The sequence below is a fragment of the Ranitomeya variabilis genome, chromosome 2 (genome assembly GCF_051348905.1).
Source record: "Ranitomeya variabilis isolate aRanVar5 chromosome 2, aRanVar5.hap1, whole genome shotgun sequence".
Classification (NCBI taxonomy): domain Eukaryota; kingdom Metazoa; phylum Chordata; class Amphibia; order Anura; family Dendrobatidae; genus Ranitomeya; species Ranitomeya variabilis.
Genome location: NC_135233.1, coordinates 797094075 through 797110696, shown reverse-complemented (window position 1 = coordinate 797110696; position 16622 = coordinate 797094075). Strand labels below are relative to the sequence as shown.

The window sequence follows — 16622 nt, the reverse complement described above, 5'->3', positions numbered from 1 at the left end:
TTGTTCAGTAGTGGAAAACCCCTTTATTATAAATTCCTGAGAAGCAAATAATACACACAATATCAGACATAATAGGAGAAATGCTCAGTATTGTGCAAAAATTATGATGCATTAAAGAGGAATTCCATTTTTATATCACATTTGGTGTGCCATATATCATATATCATTTAAAGACTATTTTCATCGTGGCATAGCAATGATGGTAGCAGTATTCTAAGCAATAAGACCACTTTCAAGAATGGTTGTAACTAGTGGTAAAAACATAACAAACAACAAACAAAAAAAGCTGTGCTAAATGACTGGAACACTTAATGCCACACCTAACGTTCAAAGATATTTATGATGGTATAATAGTTATTAACTAACTTATCGTTCAGTGGCCAAAGAAGATTAGACAGGTAAGAACAAGTGAAAATATTCTCTTTGACGCATCATATTTTAAGTGTCAAAATGAATGAAGTTGTAGATAATCTTCTCTTACTGAAAGCTGAAAACATGAAAAGATACTCACCATCCAGAGTCACTCCTGTCAGAGGTTTATAACCCTTGTCTGTGATCTGCCATATTGAAAATGGCTCATTGGGGGTTTCAGGGAGCACACGGAACAAGAAGATGAGTGTGTAGGATGGTGGGAGGCCATCAGGATGTAGTTCTCTGTGTATAAGATTGAGCACATTAAGACCATCGTCTAGAATTTATTTTTAATATTGTCACAATTTCTAAATAGTTTGTGAATAGTTAAAGTGGTTATCTCAAGCTCTCCGATAGTTAAAATTGCAAAGTGCTTGTAAAAACAAGCAAATTTGCAATTTATCCGTTATTAAAAATCTGAAAAATGGAGGGATTTTTAACAGCATAGTTTATTGCTCATTGCAAAGATTATCAGCCACCTTGCAGTCTCAGAGTAGCTGGTTTCCCTATCCAAGAACTATAGGCTTTACCCTTTAGCGCCTGCAAGCGCTGCTCCGAAGTTGGCTAGAATCCAGCTTCCATCCCCATGCACTTCTGTGATGCTGCAGAGACTGCCACTGCCACAGTGCTCAGTTTGTATCGGTGGCATGAGAAAGGGAAGATTTACTGTTTAGCAGACAAGAGAGTATGGGGGTGGAGAATAGTCTGGAATAGGCCACATGGACTGGAAATATCCACTTTTGCTGCACAAGGAAAGAGCAAACTTGGAGCAATATTGTGACAAAAATTATACATGTAATGTAAGTAACATGTACATGTATACATGTTAAGGATGTAGTACTAGACCAGTTTCACATATATGAGGCTGTTGAGTTCAGGTCTTGAGACCTGTGGCCAGTCTGGATATCACGGGCTGTACTCCGATCGTGAATGCCAGTCATATGAAATCTGTCTTATTGTTATATTTTTGTTCTGCATGTAAGTACTCTGCATCTTGTTTGAATGCAGAATAACCCTTCAAACTCAAATACCAGTGCAATCTATACTGATATAGGTGTCGAAGGGGTACTTCAGATACAGTCTAGTCGACAAATTACATATAGTATGGTTGGACTTTCTACAACTCAAAAAGTCACAAAAGCAAAAGGACTTGAAGCTAATAAATGTTCAGATACTAAAAAACTTAATTGAGTCTTTAATGTTGCATCCAACTCTCCATTTATAGCAACCACCTTATCAGGTAGGGTGAGAGTTGTAGGAGCTCAAATCTGAAGATAGGTACAGATTCAAAAGGTGGGACTCACATCTACTAGATGTATATGGAATATTCTGTGGACAAATTATAAATGGCTAAAATGGGAATATCTCTTTAACACTGTATTTTACTTACGAGGTAGGTATAGAAAGGAAGGCATCTTTGTGGAGATTATACGCAGGGAAACTGTTCAAAGAACCAGGTTGCAAAGAGACACCTTGGACAGATCCATAAGTCTTTTCTGTAAGGTTATAGGCTTCCAGCATCCTAAATCCTTAGAGAGAAAAGAGAAAAATGAATTCAATGCACATAGAAACAAAAGGGAAAATCTCAGTATTCAAGCTGAAAATAAAGAGTCTCTCTTACCAGGCGATGTGTAGCCATCAAGGTATATAAGCGGGCAAGCTGAAAGAACAAGGGATAACAAGATAACTTCATCTATATTTATACAACTTAGCACCTCACTCTTGGGTAATGTTATCATACTGTTTGCAAATCTAAAACATCTAATGTATAATTCTAGTCTGACTTATGCTTCTGAAGCTTGGTAAACAGAATGTGATGTATTTATTGGCACGATATCTACTGATCACGCTCTAGAAAGTGTAAATTAGGTTCACATGATTGTAAATGGAAGTAAACCTCACGAAAGAACACAACGTGTTCTTGACGTTAATTTCCTGATGTGTCATTTATCATAAACTTGGAGTCTGGTCTGATACGTTTTTCTGGCATATTTGACATTCCTAGAAATAAGAGGAGCTCAACTTTCAACTGGGCGCCAATATTCTTGAATTTATTTGGCATGTGCTTAGAAGAAAGGTCGACATGACCCTATCCATTTTTTAATTGAAATGTTGATTAAATTCTTGTTGATTTCTTCTCTGAGATCTCTTAATCTCCAGCCTAATTCCATGAGATAGCAGTATTATTGGCAATCAAAAGCGTAAGAATTATGGTCACATGGGGTGCAGCCACAAACGGGCCAGGAGAGGAGCCCATTGATTACCAGCATTATTATCAACCAGATGTATTTCCAAGAATGTATATCCAGTTTAAACTGCCCTGCACTACCTATACAAGCCGTAGTCCCATCAGCGGCCATCAGTGTTCCGTTTCAGATGGCGCAATGCTGTCAATGCTCTGCATCATCTGTGCTGGGTGATGGAGGAAAAAGACCTAGCTGCTTATCATGGGAATGGTGCCAGGTGAGAGGCATTGCTGCTCATTTTAGTAAATGGCTGAAACATTACTAATCTATAGGATCTCAAACGGGACATTATTAATTTATAGGATCACAGATTGAGGAGATTGTTATTGTAAGGGACCATAAATTGGGATAATACTACTGTATACAAACTACAAGGTAGTATTATTACTGCATTTGGGCACACAGAAGAATGCAACCTTTTTTTGAAGTACCATAAAAGAGTACATTAACATTAATCCAGTATAGGGACACAGAGGGTGATATTTCTACTGTGAAGGGGGCCCTAATTGCTGTAATACATTTTGTTTATTATTTTTCAGGGGTACTGTTACCGTAGGAGGAGCAAAAGGGAGGTATTGTTACTGTTTATCATATCACAGGTGCACTACGTCTTTATGTAGTTTATGTAGAAGTAAGGGGAAAAGTAGGCATGGTACTCTACAAGTGATCAGCCATAGATGTCTGTGAATTACATGCTGCAGAGATGAGTCCTGTCTGTAAGAAATCATTGTGGTCTTAATCAGATGGGGAAAAATAGAGAAAATAAATTACTTTAGTTGGGCTGGAGATATCAGCAGTGATCATTGGATTTTCCTGTACCAAATACTCTTATACCATCTACAGAACTTGTGTATAACTTCTGTCTACCACCATACAGGCACTGTATGGGGAAAATATTAGTATAAGCACAGTGTTTCTTAGATAAGTATGGTGGTATTATTCAGTCACCATTGTATCTGCTGAAATTATATAGTCATAATTGGGTAGGGCGATATTTGTTCCTCTATGTAGTATTATTGGTTTATTGTTCTTGGTTTAGTTGGCTTTGTTCAGCAATAGGATGGTGGTGATATGTTTTTTTTTTTACAGATTTAGAATTGTATGTCTTTACAGACATGCTAATGGTGGGGGAAAATGTCCAGGTCCAGAATTTGCCTTGGAGCCAACAAAATTCTAGTTAGTCCCCTGTTTGCAATTCCAAAGAAATAAACACCCAATCAGGCAGCAACAAATTATCTTTCATCTTGAAAGCTATTAACAGTTATTAACTACTGAAGTATTTCACTCAAAGATAAATCAATATAAGGTATATTCGAAATCTAACATCAACATATTTAAAAGGACAAATTTGTCTATTGTGGTCTATAATGTGAAGTATTGTATTATCACCTCTCCAGTAATAATCCAAGTGATTTACCATGTATCAAATTGATATACTGTACTATGCTTTGTCACAAATACAAGACATCTTGAAGGGATAATTGAAATATAATTCCCTTGTAAGAGCTTAGTCAAATTGATACTTACTTGAAGTTGCAGTTTCACACACAAAGGTGATGAGATTGTCTTCAATCTTCTCAAATGCATCAAAATCATCAACAATGAAGACGTGGCGTTCACTCGGTTTACTACCAATATTTGTAAGCTCGGTATAATCCACATCAGCCACTCCAATCACGAATACGCTGAAACCTGAAAATGACATAAGATATAGTCCTCATTACGGTTATCGCTACATTTGGATTCACAGTCAAGAGCGAAAGTGAAAATGTTCCAGATCTATTTTGAGGCCAACAAGCACGTAACGAGGTGAGATACTTAACTTAGGAATCATTCTGTTTGGGTTCACTTTATTACAGTGGGATGTTTTTTATGCTTCTTTGATAAAGAAATATTAACTACTATAAGTACTCTATGTTTTCTACATGCATTACTATTTATTTACTGCAGGGTATACAGTCATTATATTTATTCTATAATTATATTTGTCTGTTAATGGTCGCAGCGTAAGTACAGTATGTATATACATATTACACTTATACCAACAGGTGTGCTGCTCCATGTTTTTGCTTTAGATCTTTGTACCATGTAAATCTGGGGGTGTTCCCCCTTTTTTAGGCTCTGTAAATTGTCTATTTAGCTTTCCACACACCTGTTTTTTTTTACGGCTTGCTGCCAATTATCAAGGTGGGTTAATAGGGTTAGGGACCATCTTGATTGGGGAACATGTTGTTGTGCGGGATGGCTTTTACATTTTTTTTTAACAAAATAGTCAACTAAGTACCCTATACTTTGTACACGTATACTACTATTAATTTACTTACTACAGGGTATCTATCAACTGCTTTTATTATTCGTTATTCCAGTATTAAAGTTAAAACTCCATCATTAGAATAAGTGTTCAGACTGAATAAAAACCAAAATGTTCAAATGCAACATCTTTTCTTAGTCATAGTCATACCATGACTAAGAACGCATGTTGTATTTGAACATGTTGGTTTTTATTCTGTTTGTACATTCATTCTAAGGATAGAGTTTAAACTTAATATTGGAAAAAACTGGATGATTTCATCCTTAAGATCTGGAACATTTTCACTTTCCTTGTTGTTATTGACTACACATGATCACTGCTTCCTATACATAATGAAGGTGAGCTGGTTACATTCTTTTTTTTCTTGAAGTTACATCTACAGCACTGAATAAATATGGCAAAATATAAATATACAGTGCCTTGCGAAAGTATTCGGCTCCCTGGAACTTTTCAACCTTTTCCCACATATCATTTATTATTAAAATATATTTCTTGTTCACATTTCAATTTGCGTAACATGATCAAACTGTGATTTAGTGTATTGGAACTGCTTGAATTGCTATGGGAACACTTTGCAGTTTTACAGTATGTATACACATACTATTCTTTAAAAAAAAAGAAAAAACAATCAAAGTTTTAATGATCAGACTGAGACGTGAGTTACGAACCATTGGCTTATTAAAGCAATATGGCCTGGAGTGCTTCTAGCAGTGATGCAGCTGGATGCACATAGTGTAATATCCTCTTCACAAATTAAAGAGGGAAAAGTGTTGCCAGGAAAATAAATTTTCTTCTAGCCTCTCGGTACAGGACTCAACATGTCTCATTATTAGTTATCGTTATATTAAGCATTTACTTTTCAAATTTGAAAACTTAAATTAATCTTTTAGAGACATAAATCTTACATTATGCAAGCATATAAAATAAATGAGACTAATTATTAGCTAGAAAACTAGAAAATGTTTTCTTTATCTTTTATAATTTGTTGATCTTGCGCATTTACGTGGTCTTGATACATTCATGAATTCTTTTTTTTTAGATGTTCCATAGTAAATCACACATTCAGTCTTTTCTAAGCTACTCATACCAGAGTGTTGAATATCCTTGGCAGACTTCTTCACGTCATCCTGGGATCTTCCATCAGTCACTACTACTAGTACCTTGGGAACGGATCTTCTCATGCCATTATCGAAAGTCAAGACCTTATCTCGTACAAACTTCAAAGCTTTTCCTGTGAGAAATAAAATTGGATAAGCTGCTTGCTGTGACGAAATTAAAGTAGATCTCGAGTCCCTGGCACTGGAAATTTGCCGTTTTAATGCAATTTTTCATGAATAAAGTGTATGCACATAATTGAAGCCTTGATGATTACCTCTCTACAGCTTGTATTTAACAGTTAATATGTAGCAGTTTATATGCTTGTGTAACATACCTGTTTTTGTGTTTCCACCCTTGTATCGAACATTAGCTAATGCACCAAGAGCTTGTGCTTTATCGGCATAAGTGTTCAGCTTAAACTCAGTTTGGGCGTCATCACTGAACTGCACAAATGAAACCTGCAGGAAATCATAGATAAACATCAGTCATTTAAGATATATATGCAGGGTGGGCCATGTGTATGGATACACCTAAATAAAATGTGAATGGTTGGTGATATCAACTTCCTGTTTGTGGCACATTAGTATATGGGAGGGGAAAAACTTTTCAAGATGGGTGTTGACCATTGCGGCCATTTTGAAGTCGGACAGTTTGGATCCAACTTTATTTTTTGCAATGGGAAGAGGTTCATGTGACACATCAAACTTATTGAGAATTTCACAAGAAAAACAATGGTGTGCTTGGTTTTAATGTAACTTTATTCTTTCATCAGTTATTTTCAAGATTCTCTTTGTTTACAGCCATTGACATGTTGCAGAGGTTAACACATGAGGAGCGGATGGAAATTGTGTTGATGTCTGGTGAACGCAGTACCCGGGTCATTGCAGTAGATTTCAATGCAAGACACCCTACGCAAGAAAACTGTCACCACTCCCATTTTATTTAGGTGTATCCATATACACTGTGTGCAGAATTATTAGGCAAGTTATATTTTGATCACATGATACTTTTTATACATGTTGTCCTACTCCAAGCTGTTCAGGCTTGGTAGCCAACTACCAATTAAGTAAATCAGGTGATGTGCATCTCGGTAATGAGGAGGGGTGTTGTCTAATGACAAAAAAACCCTATATAAGGTGTGCTTAATTATTAGGCAACTTCCTTTCCTTTGGCAAAATGGGTCAGAAGAGAGATTTGACAGGCTCTGAAAAGTCCAAAATTGTGAGATGTCTTGCAGAGGGATGCAGCAATCTTGAAATTGCCAAACTTTTGAAGCGTGATCACTGAACCATCAAGTGTTTCATGGCACATAGCCAACAGGATCGCAAGACGCGTGTTGGGCAAAAAAGGTGCAAAATAACTGCCCATGAAGCATGAAGCTGCCAAGATGCCATTTGCCACCAGTTTTGCCATATTTCAGAGCTGCAACATTACTGGAGTAACAAAAAGCACAAGGTGTGCGATAGTCAGAGACATGGCCAAGGTAAGGAAGGCTGAAAACGACCACCTTTGAACAAGAAACATAAGATGAAATGTCAAGACTGGGCCAAGAAATATCTTAAGACTGACTTTTCAAAGGTTTTATGGACTGATGAAATGAGAGGGACTCTCGATGGGTCAGATGGATGGGCCAGAGGCTGGATCAGTAAAGGGAAGAGAGCTCCACTCCAACTCAGATGCCAGCAAGGTGGAGGTGGGGTAGTGGTATGGGCTGGTATCATCAAAGATGAACTTGTGGGACCTTTTCGGGTTGAGGATGGAGTGTAGCTCAACTCCCAGACCTACTGCCAGTTTTTGGAAGACAAATTCTTCAAGCAGTGGTACAGGAAGAAGTCGGAATCGTTCAAGAAAAACATGATTTTCATGCAGGACAATGCTCCATCACATGTCTTCAACTACTCCACAGCATGGCTGGCCAGTAAAGGTCTCAAAGAAGAAAAAATTATGACATGACCCCCTTGTTCACCTTATCTGAACCCTATAAAGAACCTGTGGTCCCTCATAAAATGTGAGATCTACAGTCCACCTCTCGAAACAGTGTCTGGGAGGCTGTGGTGGCTGCTGCACGAAATGCTGATCGTAAACAGATCAAGCAACTGGCAGAATCTATGGATGGAAGGCTGTTGAGTGTCATCATAAACAAAGGTGGCTATATTGGTCGCTAATTTTGGGGGGTTTTGTTTTTGCATGTCAGAAATGTTTATTTCTAAATTTTGTGCAGTTAAATTGGTTTACCTGGTGAAAATAAACAAGTGAGATGGGAATATATTTGGTTTTTATTAAGTTGCCTAATAATTCTGCACAGTAATAGTTACCTGCACAAACAGATATCCTCCTAAGATAGCCAAATCTAAAAATACCCCACTCCAACTTCCAAAAATATTAACATTTGATATTTATGAGTCTTTTTGGTTGATTGAGAGCATAGTTGTTGATCAATAATAAAAATAATCCTCTAAAATGCAAGTTGCCTAATAATTCTGCACACAGTGTAAATGGCCCATCCAAAAGAGTTTGCCTCATCACTGAACATAATGTTCTGTGTAAACTGAGGGTCCAGTTTCTATTTTTGTTTTGCCCATTCTGCAAATTCAGCGTGCCAATCTGGGCCATCCTCATTGAGATGCTGCAGCAACTGGATTTTGTAAGGGTGCCATTTGTGAGTAGCTAATATCCACTGAAGGGATGTTTGACTGATGCCAGATCTATAAATATATACATATATATATATATATATATATATATATATATATATATATATATATATATATATATATATATATATATATACACACACATACACACAACATGTATTGCATAATGTAAAGATAACTATGGATTTTGCACTTACACTATTATGTACAACCTCAGGAAACCTAACAAGAAGATTGTGCTTTCTGTTGTGAGAATCAGACATATTAGCTAGTGATGCCATCCTGCCCTCTACTGGGCCTTTCTCTGTTTTAACCAATAGATAGTGGTGAACTATGTTGCAATTTAGCACCACGGCACAATGAGCATGACAAGGTCACCTAGTCAAAATTACTGTTATAAGATATAATGAAAAAAATTTTTAATAATATAAAATCTAATATAATATAATTTATCCAATAGTGCTCTATCTCCTATAGCTCTCCTCATGTTTTCATATGACAATCACCCAAACATATTGGGATGTAGATTGTTGGTACAAATTGTGCTGTCCACTATCCTTTTTTATATACCATATTCACTTTAGCGAAATAAAAATAGCAGATCTTCACCTCCTGCACCGTTTTCTTTTCCAGTCTCCCAGTGCTTGCGTGACATTGTTGTCATTTGAGCACTAAAGCCAATCAATAGTCGCTGATGGGCTGCTTCACTTACACTTCACTCAGAGGAACTTTGGACATCTGAAAGAAGTTTGAGAACTGCAGCACATTTGTGATCAATGATTGGCTGCCCAGCTCACGTGGCATAGAATATAAGCATTTCCTTTTTTCTACTGCCAATACATTTGCTCAGCTCTGATCACATATTGCCATCAGGCTCACCTGGATACCTGCAGGGTTGATGACATCAAAAGCTCCAATGGTGTTAAAAATAAATTGCCGAACTTTATTGAAGTTATCATCACCAATACTCCATGAGCTATCGATTAGGAAGACAATATCTGCTTTTGCTCCTTTGCAGACTGAAAAAAAAATATCTGTATCAGTAATTGTAGTAGTTACTATGGATTAGTATGAGGACTGAAGAAGGGCACGGAGTGAGGGGGGAGGGTGGCTTGGAGATTTAGGTTACAGCCTTAGTCCTGTATCTAAATGTCTTGTTCAAGTGGCTAGTTGGCCCCTTTTCTGGCACAAGTATGCACTGTATATACCCCAGTGGTCCCCAAACTACAATCATGCTTGTAAGTTTAATAAGAAAACCTTAATAAAATGTATACATATTCTACCACTAATTAGTACCAATTTGAAACAATCTTTGCCTCTGTGCTGGACATAATTGCCCCAGCCACTATTACATAAAGTCATATATATATTGCTTACCTTCACGGGCTGACGGTATTGTGGGTGGTGGAGGAGGAGCAGGAGGTTCGGTTGGTGATTCGGTTGGCTTTATCACTTATAGTTGAGATAAGAGACAAGAGAAAATGTTAATTATTACTGATTACTTATACAACAGTAACATTCTTTTTATTACTGCACACATAATGTATCACGCCCATTTAAAGCATATAATCTTTACTATACTAAGATCCAAGCAAAGAGCAGCATTTATAATGTATTAGTTCCATTCTACATACCATCCCATTTATTGGAGTTATATTACTGCATAGGTATCTGTTACTTACAAGTACGTTCTTTGGTTGATACACCTCTGCCCTCAAGGTTTGGTGTCTGTACAAACACGGTGGCAGTATATTCTGTGTCAGGGTTCAGACCAGTAAAGCAGTTTGATGACTCTGAGCCAGGGACTGTTATTTCCTGTCCTCGTGATCCTGTATAATACGACAAATACTGATTATTTATACTATATATATTGCATTGAGAAAAGCTACTTTCTGCAGTATTCTAAGTATCACCAGAACCAAGATTTACACACAATGGTTTTACATGGTAGTAGGAGATCCAGCACATGAGTAGAAAAAATGAGTTATGACTATGAACCAGGGAGTTCAAAAGTTCGAAACGAGTAATAACTCCCATGTCTCATAGACCTTTTGCCTAATTTTTGTTGTGGAATATACAGTGATGAATATTTTATTTTAACAGTTTTGTAATAAACAACAATTTTATCTATTCACATGTGCTGGATCCCCTACTACCTCGTAGCTTTGGAACCTTCAGTGTGGGATTGACTCTCCTAAGTGCTCCTGTGCACCGTGTTTCCTGTGATTGCTGGCTGATTGGAGGGTGAGCTGAATATTTTTTCTCCTGTTTTTCAATCATTTTACATGTATTTTATATTTTTATTCATTACTGGATTCTGTTGAACTTATTTTTTTGTTCTACAAGTATGGTATCATCATTTTACAGGAAAAAAAATCTGTTCTTACCATCAACTGGATTTAGTTTCACTCTATAGGAAGTGGCAGCTCTGTGAGGCGTCCACCTAATACAGAATGAATCCCACGACACTTGGTAGCTTGTCAGATCGGTCACATTGAGGTACACTGCAAATGGAAAATCAGAAATGTTCAGGGAAAAAAATTAGAGACATCAGTTACGCTCAGTATTTGCAATACCACAGTTATTGAGGTTTAACGATCAGAAACCTGAACCACAGTAACAATTTCAGATTTAGCATTGTACTCTGACAGATACATATGTGACTATCTTCACTACAGCTTACACACAGCTGTCATCTACACTTTCCTATTAACTACAAACAGATGTGTTCACCACTACGTTTTCCGCCAATTTTTATGAGGACTCCCATTTATCACAATACAAATTCAATATATGCTGAAAAAGATAAATACATCATAAACAACTCCCAATGGAGCAACACATGTTACATTTTTAATGTGTATGGCAATATTGGAGTTCACGTATTCATTAGTCACAGTGAATAAATACAGTGGTGTGAAAAAGTGCTGGCCCCCTTCCTGATTTCCTATTCTTTTGAATATTTGTCACACTTAAATATTTCAGGTGGCAAAAATTTTTTAGATGTTAAAGAGAACACAAGTTAACACAAAAAACAGTTTTTAAATGAAGGTCTTTATTATTAAGGGAAATATAATTCCAAACCTACAGGGTCCTGTGTGAAAAAGTGATTGCCCCTTAAACCTAATAACAGGTTGGACCACCCTTAGCAGCAACAACTGCAATCGGGCATTTGCGATAACTGGGAGTGAGTCTTTTAGAATCATAGAATCATAGAAAAGCAGAGTCGGAAGGGACCTCCAGGGTCATCTTATCCAACCCCCCGCTCCAAGCATGATTCACTAAATCAAATTTTACAATGCTCTGGAGGAATTTTGCCCACGCATCTTTGCAAAATTGTTGTAATCCAGCCACACTAAAAGGGTTTCTGAGTATGAACTGCTTTTTTAAGGTCATGCCACAGCACCAGATTTTGACTAGGCTACTGCAAAAGTCTTAATATTGCATTTTATAAGCTATTCAGAGGTGGACTTCTTTGTGTGTTTTGGATTATTGTTCTTCTGCATAACCCAAGTGCTTTTCATCTTGAAGTCATGAACAGATGGCCAGACATTCTACTTCAGAATTTTTAAAAAAACAGCAGAATTCATGGTTCTATTTACCACAGCAAGTCTTGCAGGTCCTGAAGCAGCAAAACAGCCCTAGACCATCACACTACCACCACCATATTTTACTGTTGGTATGATGTTCCTTTCCTGAAATGCTGTGCAATGGGACATATATTTCTATAAAGTTAAACTTTTGACTCGTTAGTCTACACAGTATTCTCCCAAAAGTCTTAGAGTGATTATCAAGATGTTTTCTAGCAAAACTGAAACAAGCCTTTATGTTCTTTTTGCTCAGCAGTGGTTTTTATCTTGGAACTCTGCCATGTATGCCATTTTTGCCCAGTCTCCTTCTTATGTGGAGTCAGGAACACTGACCTTACCTGAGGCAAGTGAGGCCTGCAGTTCTTTGGATGTTGCTGTCGGGTCGTTTGTGACCTGTCGGATGTGTCACTGAGCTCTTGGGGTAATTTTGGTTGGCCAGCCATTCCTGGGAAGTTTCACCACTGTTCCATGCTTTCGTCGTTTGTGGATAATGGCTCTCACTGTGATTCGCTGGAGTCCCAAAGCTTTAGAAATGGCATTATAACCTTTTCCACACTGATATAACTCAATTACTTTGTTTCTCAACTGTTCCTGAATTTCTTTGGATCACAGCATGAAGACCAGCTTTTGTGGATCTTTTGTCTACTTCACTTTGTCAGGCAGGTCCTATTTAAGTGATTTCTTGATTGAGAACAGGTGTGGCATTAAGCAGGCCTGTGTGTGGCTAGGGAAACTCAACTCAGCTTGCCAAAGATGTGATAAACCACAGTTAATTTATGTTTTAAGGGGGGAGCCATCACTTTTTCACACAGGCCCCTGTAGGTTTGGATTTCTTTTTTCCCGTAATAATAAAGACCTTCATTTAAAAACTGAATTTTGTGTTTATATTATCTTTGTCTAATATTTAAATTTGTTTGGTGATAGCAAACATTTAAATGTGACAAATATGCAAAAGAGTAAGAAATCAGGAAGGGGGTAAACACTTATTCACACCACTGCTTGCATATATCATAATCAACTCCCAATGGAGCAGCACAATTTTTTTTTCAAAGCTGTTCAACTTCCAGGTATCCTCTTAGGAAAGACACATGTGTAATATCCTAACCCAAGGTATTTGGAAGGACAAAATAAACAATGAGGGTACAGTGCATTCCAACTATTAGTGTTTGTTCCAGCTTTCATGCAGCTGAATTTCCACATGAATTCCGCACCGCAGTTCACTTGCATCTTTTCTTGAATTTTTGCATCCATTTTTTGCTGCATGTGTTTTTATATCTATACTCAAAGATAGATAGATAGATAGATAGATAGATAGATAGATAGATAGATAGATAGATAGATAGATTGGATGAGATGCGCCAATTCTGGCACTTTGCCCGGATCTTCCTGATTGTCGTGGTGTGGTGGCAATTGGTGTAATATTTTTTGAGGTTGATGTCAGTTGTGTAATGTCAGCTGGCATCAACCCCAAAAGTTAGTAATGAAGAGGCGTCTATTAAGACTATTTTCTATTAAGAGAAAAACGCACAGAAAAAAATACTTTACACACAGAAAAAAAACCATTTTATTTTAATAAAGACTCCCCAAACTATTCGTCATTCTCCAATTTATTAAAAAGAAAATGTTCCCATGAAGCTCCTTTGGCGTAATCCACGATCCTCGATGTCTCCTGTGTCTCTGAATAGCAGTAAAGTGCTGCTATTCACAGGTGCCGGGTAGTGATGACAACTCTGCTTAGCAGAGCTGCTGGCTCTCGTAGAGAGAAGCATTGAGCCAGCGGCTCTGATGAGAGTTGTTCTCACTACCTGGCGGCTGTGAATAGCAGTACTTTACTGCTATTCAGAGAGACCTGAGACATTGAGGATTGTGGGTTATGTCAGAGTAGCTTCATGGGAACCGTTTTTTGTATAAAATTGAGTTTGAGGGATAGTGTAGAGAAGTCTTTATTAAAATAAAGTGTTTTTTTACCTGTGTGTTTTTTTTTAAATAAAGTGTTTTTTTCTGTATGTTTTTATTTTTAATTATCGGGTTTGTAATGGGGGTATCTGGTAGACACCTCTCCATTACTAAATCCAGGGGTCGATGGCAGATATGATTCTTGACAAATCACATCTGTCATCAACCATAATTATTAAGCTGATTGCAACCACACCAGAGCAATCGGGAAGCGCCAAGGTCAACTGTCAAAATTAGCACATCTAGTTTGATGTGCCAAATCTGGGGTGGCTGCGGATTTAAATTTTTGGGCTGAAAGGGTCCCAAAAACTAGGGACTTTCCCAGCCTGATAATATAAGCTCACAGCTGTCTGCTTTTACCTGTTACCTGAGCTACTTATCAAAAATAAGGGAACCCCACTTTTTTTTAAATTATTTATGTTTAAATGCATTTTTTGGTGTGTTTAAGCTGTGTAAACACACTTTACAACACATGTGCTTTTTTAACTGCATCATTACCACATCTAATCCAAGTCTACGGGGAAATTCCGCAATGAGTGTTCCAGCAAGAGAAATTGACATGCTGTGGCTTGGAAACCCACACCGGAGGTGAGTTCACGCAGCATTTGTGCTTGCCCTGTACAACGCAGGATTTTGCACGCAGCGAAAATGCGCAGTGTCCAAAATCTACTATTCCTGATTGTGGGCACACAGCCTAACACAAACTTTAAAATTAAACTTTGAACACAGTCTTTATAAATGGCTACAATCTAAATCTTTTCCAAACTCAGAAAGCAATGATTAGGTTCAGATTCAGGACTTATTATTTGGCAGCAGGCAACATGACATGATTCAGGGAAAATAAATAAGCATGATAACAGGTAGTGGGTAACATAACTCCCATCAGAAAAAAAGATTAAAATGAAATCTCCAACCTGTAAATATCTACACCCACAATTCACATTTCTAGACTCTCTAAATCATAAACTCGAATGAAAGCAAGAACACGGAAAAGTTTGCAGAAGCAGATTCACTACCAAACGTATTCTGCTGTGTCAAACACCATAGAGGGAAACATAAAAGTAGCAAGCTAGCCCTTGAAGCTCAGTTTATGCCAAAATACCAATTGGAGCTTTCAAAAGATGTGGTACAAGTATGCTTGTGATTTGGTTTCCTTTTGACAATTGCATAAGCACAGGACTTACAGGTTGTTCCAGGTCCTCTAAGAGGTCCACTCAGTCCGGTGTCATATTGTGCATACACCTGAACATCATAGGTTGTCCCAGGGTTAAGATTTTGCAGAGTGTATGAATTCACATCGCCAACAAATACTTCCATAGAGTCATCAGCATCTTCACAAGAAATAGAAAACAGTTACTACTTGAAGTATGGACTATAGATTAATTTGGATATATGTTAATATAAATAAAAGAAATAAAAAGACTGTAGTTACCTTGTGGCTGGTATACGAGTTTATAGCCAAGAACTGGAGAGGTTGCTCTATCCCAAGACACTCGGAACCTGGTGTACCATTCATCAGAAACTTGTAGATTTTTAGGTGCAAGCAAGCCAACTAGAACAAAACAATGGCATTCATTAACATCACCTCAAAAAGTTGTAAAGTAATGCCCTTTATAGACTTTACATTCTATATGTAAGCCTAGAAGGGAAGTGACTACTAGCCCAGAATTGTGAATGTACTGACAATTGATTTTTATTACAGATATTCAATACTTCCAAGTATAGAAGGTCTACTCTATTTTTTAGGGACAAACTACGGCACCAGGAAAGGAATCTAATGCTAAAACATGGACATAGGAATTATAGGGACATGCAGACATTAATAAAAATCATCTAGAAAAACATCAGTATATAATATATATTTGAGGAACATTTGTGCTATAAACACATTTTTAGTCTCTTACCTGTTCTTCCATTTCCAGTCAGCTGTCCGCCATCCCCATCTGCATACACAGCTACCACAGTAATTTTATATGGTGTGTCTGACTGCAAAGGTTGTAGGACCACATTGTTTCTTCTACCAGGAACTGTTGTCTAAAAAAAGTGCAATATAATAATACAAATATAGTAATACATTTACAAAAAAATATACTGTAAATATAAAGGTAAAATATGTAAATGTGGTCACAAAAGATCTAATAAAAAATATTCTATACAGTAAAATCATGAACAAGGGATGGTGAAGATGAAGTATTATGGGGCAATAGCAATAGAGTACTAGAGCCATTTTAAGTTTTAGAACTACTGTATATTCCTCAAAAATCCTAACAATTACTAAAGTGTTTTCTTTACATGTGTATTACATTGTTTTGTAACTATTAAAGCAAATATGAAATTATTCTGTAAATAAAAGTAT

General features: G+C 37.1%; 1 protein-coding gene across 4 annotated transcripts in view; it reads right to left on the bottom strand.

Moving 5' to 3' along the window:
- COL12A1 (collagen type XII alpha 1 chain) overlaps positions 1 to 16622 on the bottom strand; it is a 223217-nt gene that overhangs the window by 55467 nt on the left and 151128 nt on the right. For all 4 annotated transcript variants that reach the window (XM_077289886.1, XM_077289885.1, XM_077289887.1 and 1 more), the window contains 13 exons: positions 16171 to 16300; positions 15699 to 15818; positions 15451 to 15597; positions 11108 to 11224; positions 10403 to 10549; positions 10098 to 10172; positions 9600 to 9739; positions 6401 to 6524; positions 6056 to 6199; positions 4185 to 4349; positions 2033 to 2071; positions 1802 to 1940; positions 512 to 654 (listed from right to left, as the gene is read on the bottom strand). In XM_077289886.1, the coding sequence (XP_077146001.1) occupies positions 512 to 654; positions 1802 to 1940; positions 2033 to 2071; positions 4185 to 4349; positions 6056 to 6199; positions 6401 to 6524; positions 9600 to 9739; positions 10098 to 10172; positions 10403 to 10549; positions 11108 to 11224; positions 15451 to 15597; positions 15699 to 15818; positions 16171 to 16300 (1630 nt within the window). The remainder of the gene's footprint in view (positions 1 to 511; positions 655 to 1801; positions 1941 to 2032; positions 2072 to 4184; positions 4350 to 6055; positions 6200 to 6400; positions 6525 to 9599; positions 9740 to 10097; positions 10173 to 10402; positions 10550 to 11107; positions 11225 to 15450; positions 15598 to 15698; positions 15819 to 16170; positions 16301 to 16622) is intronic.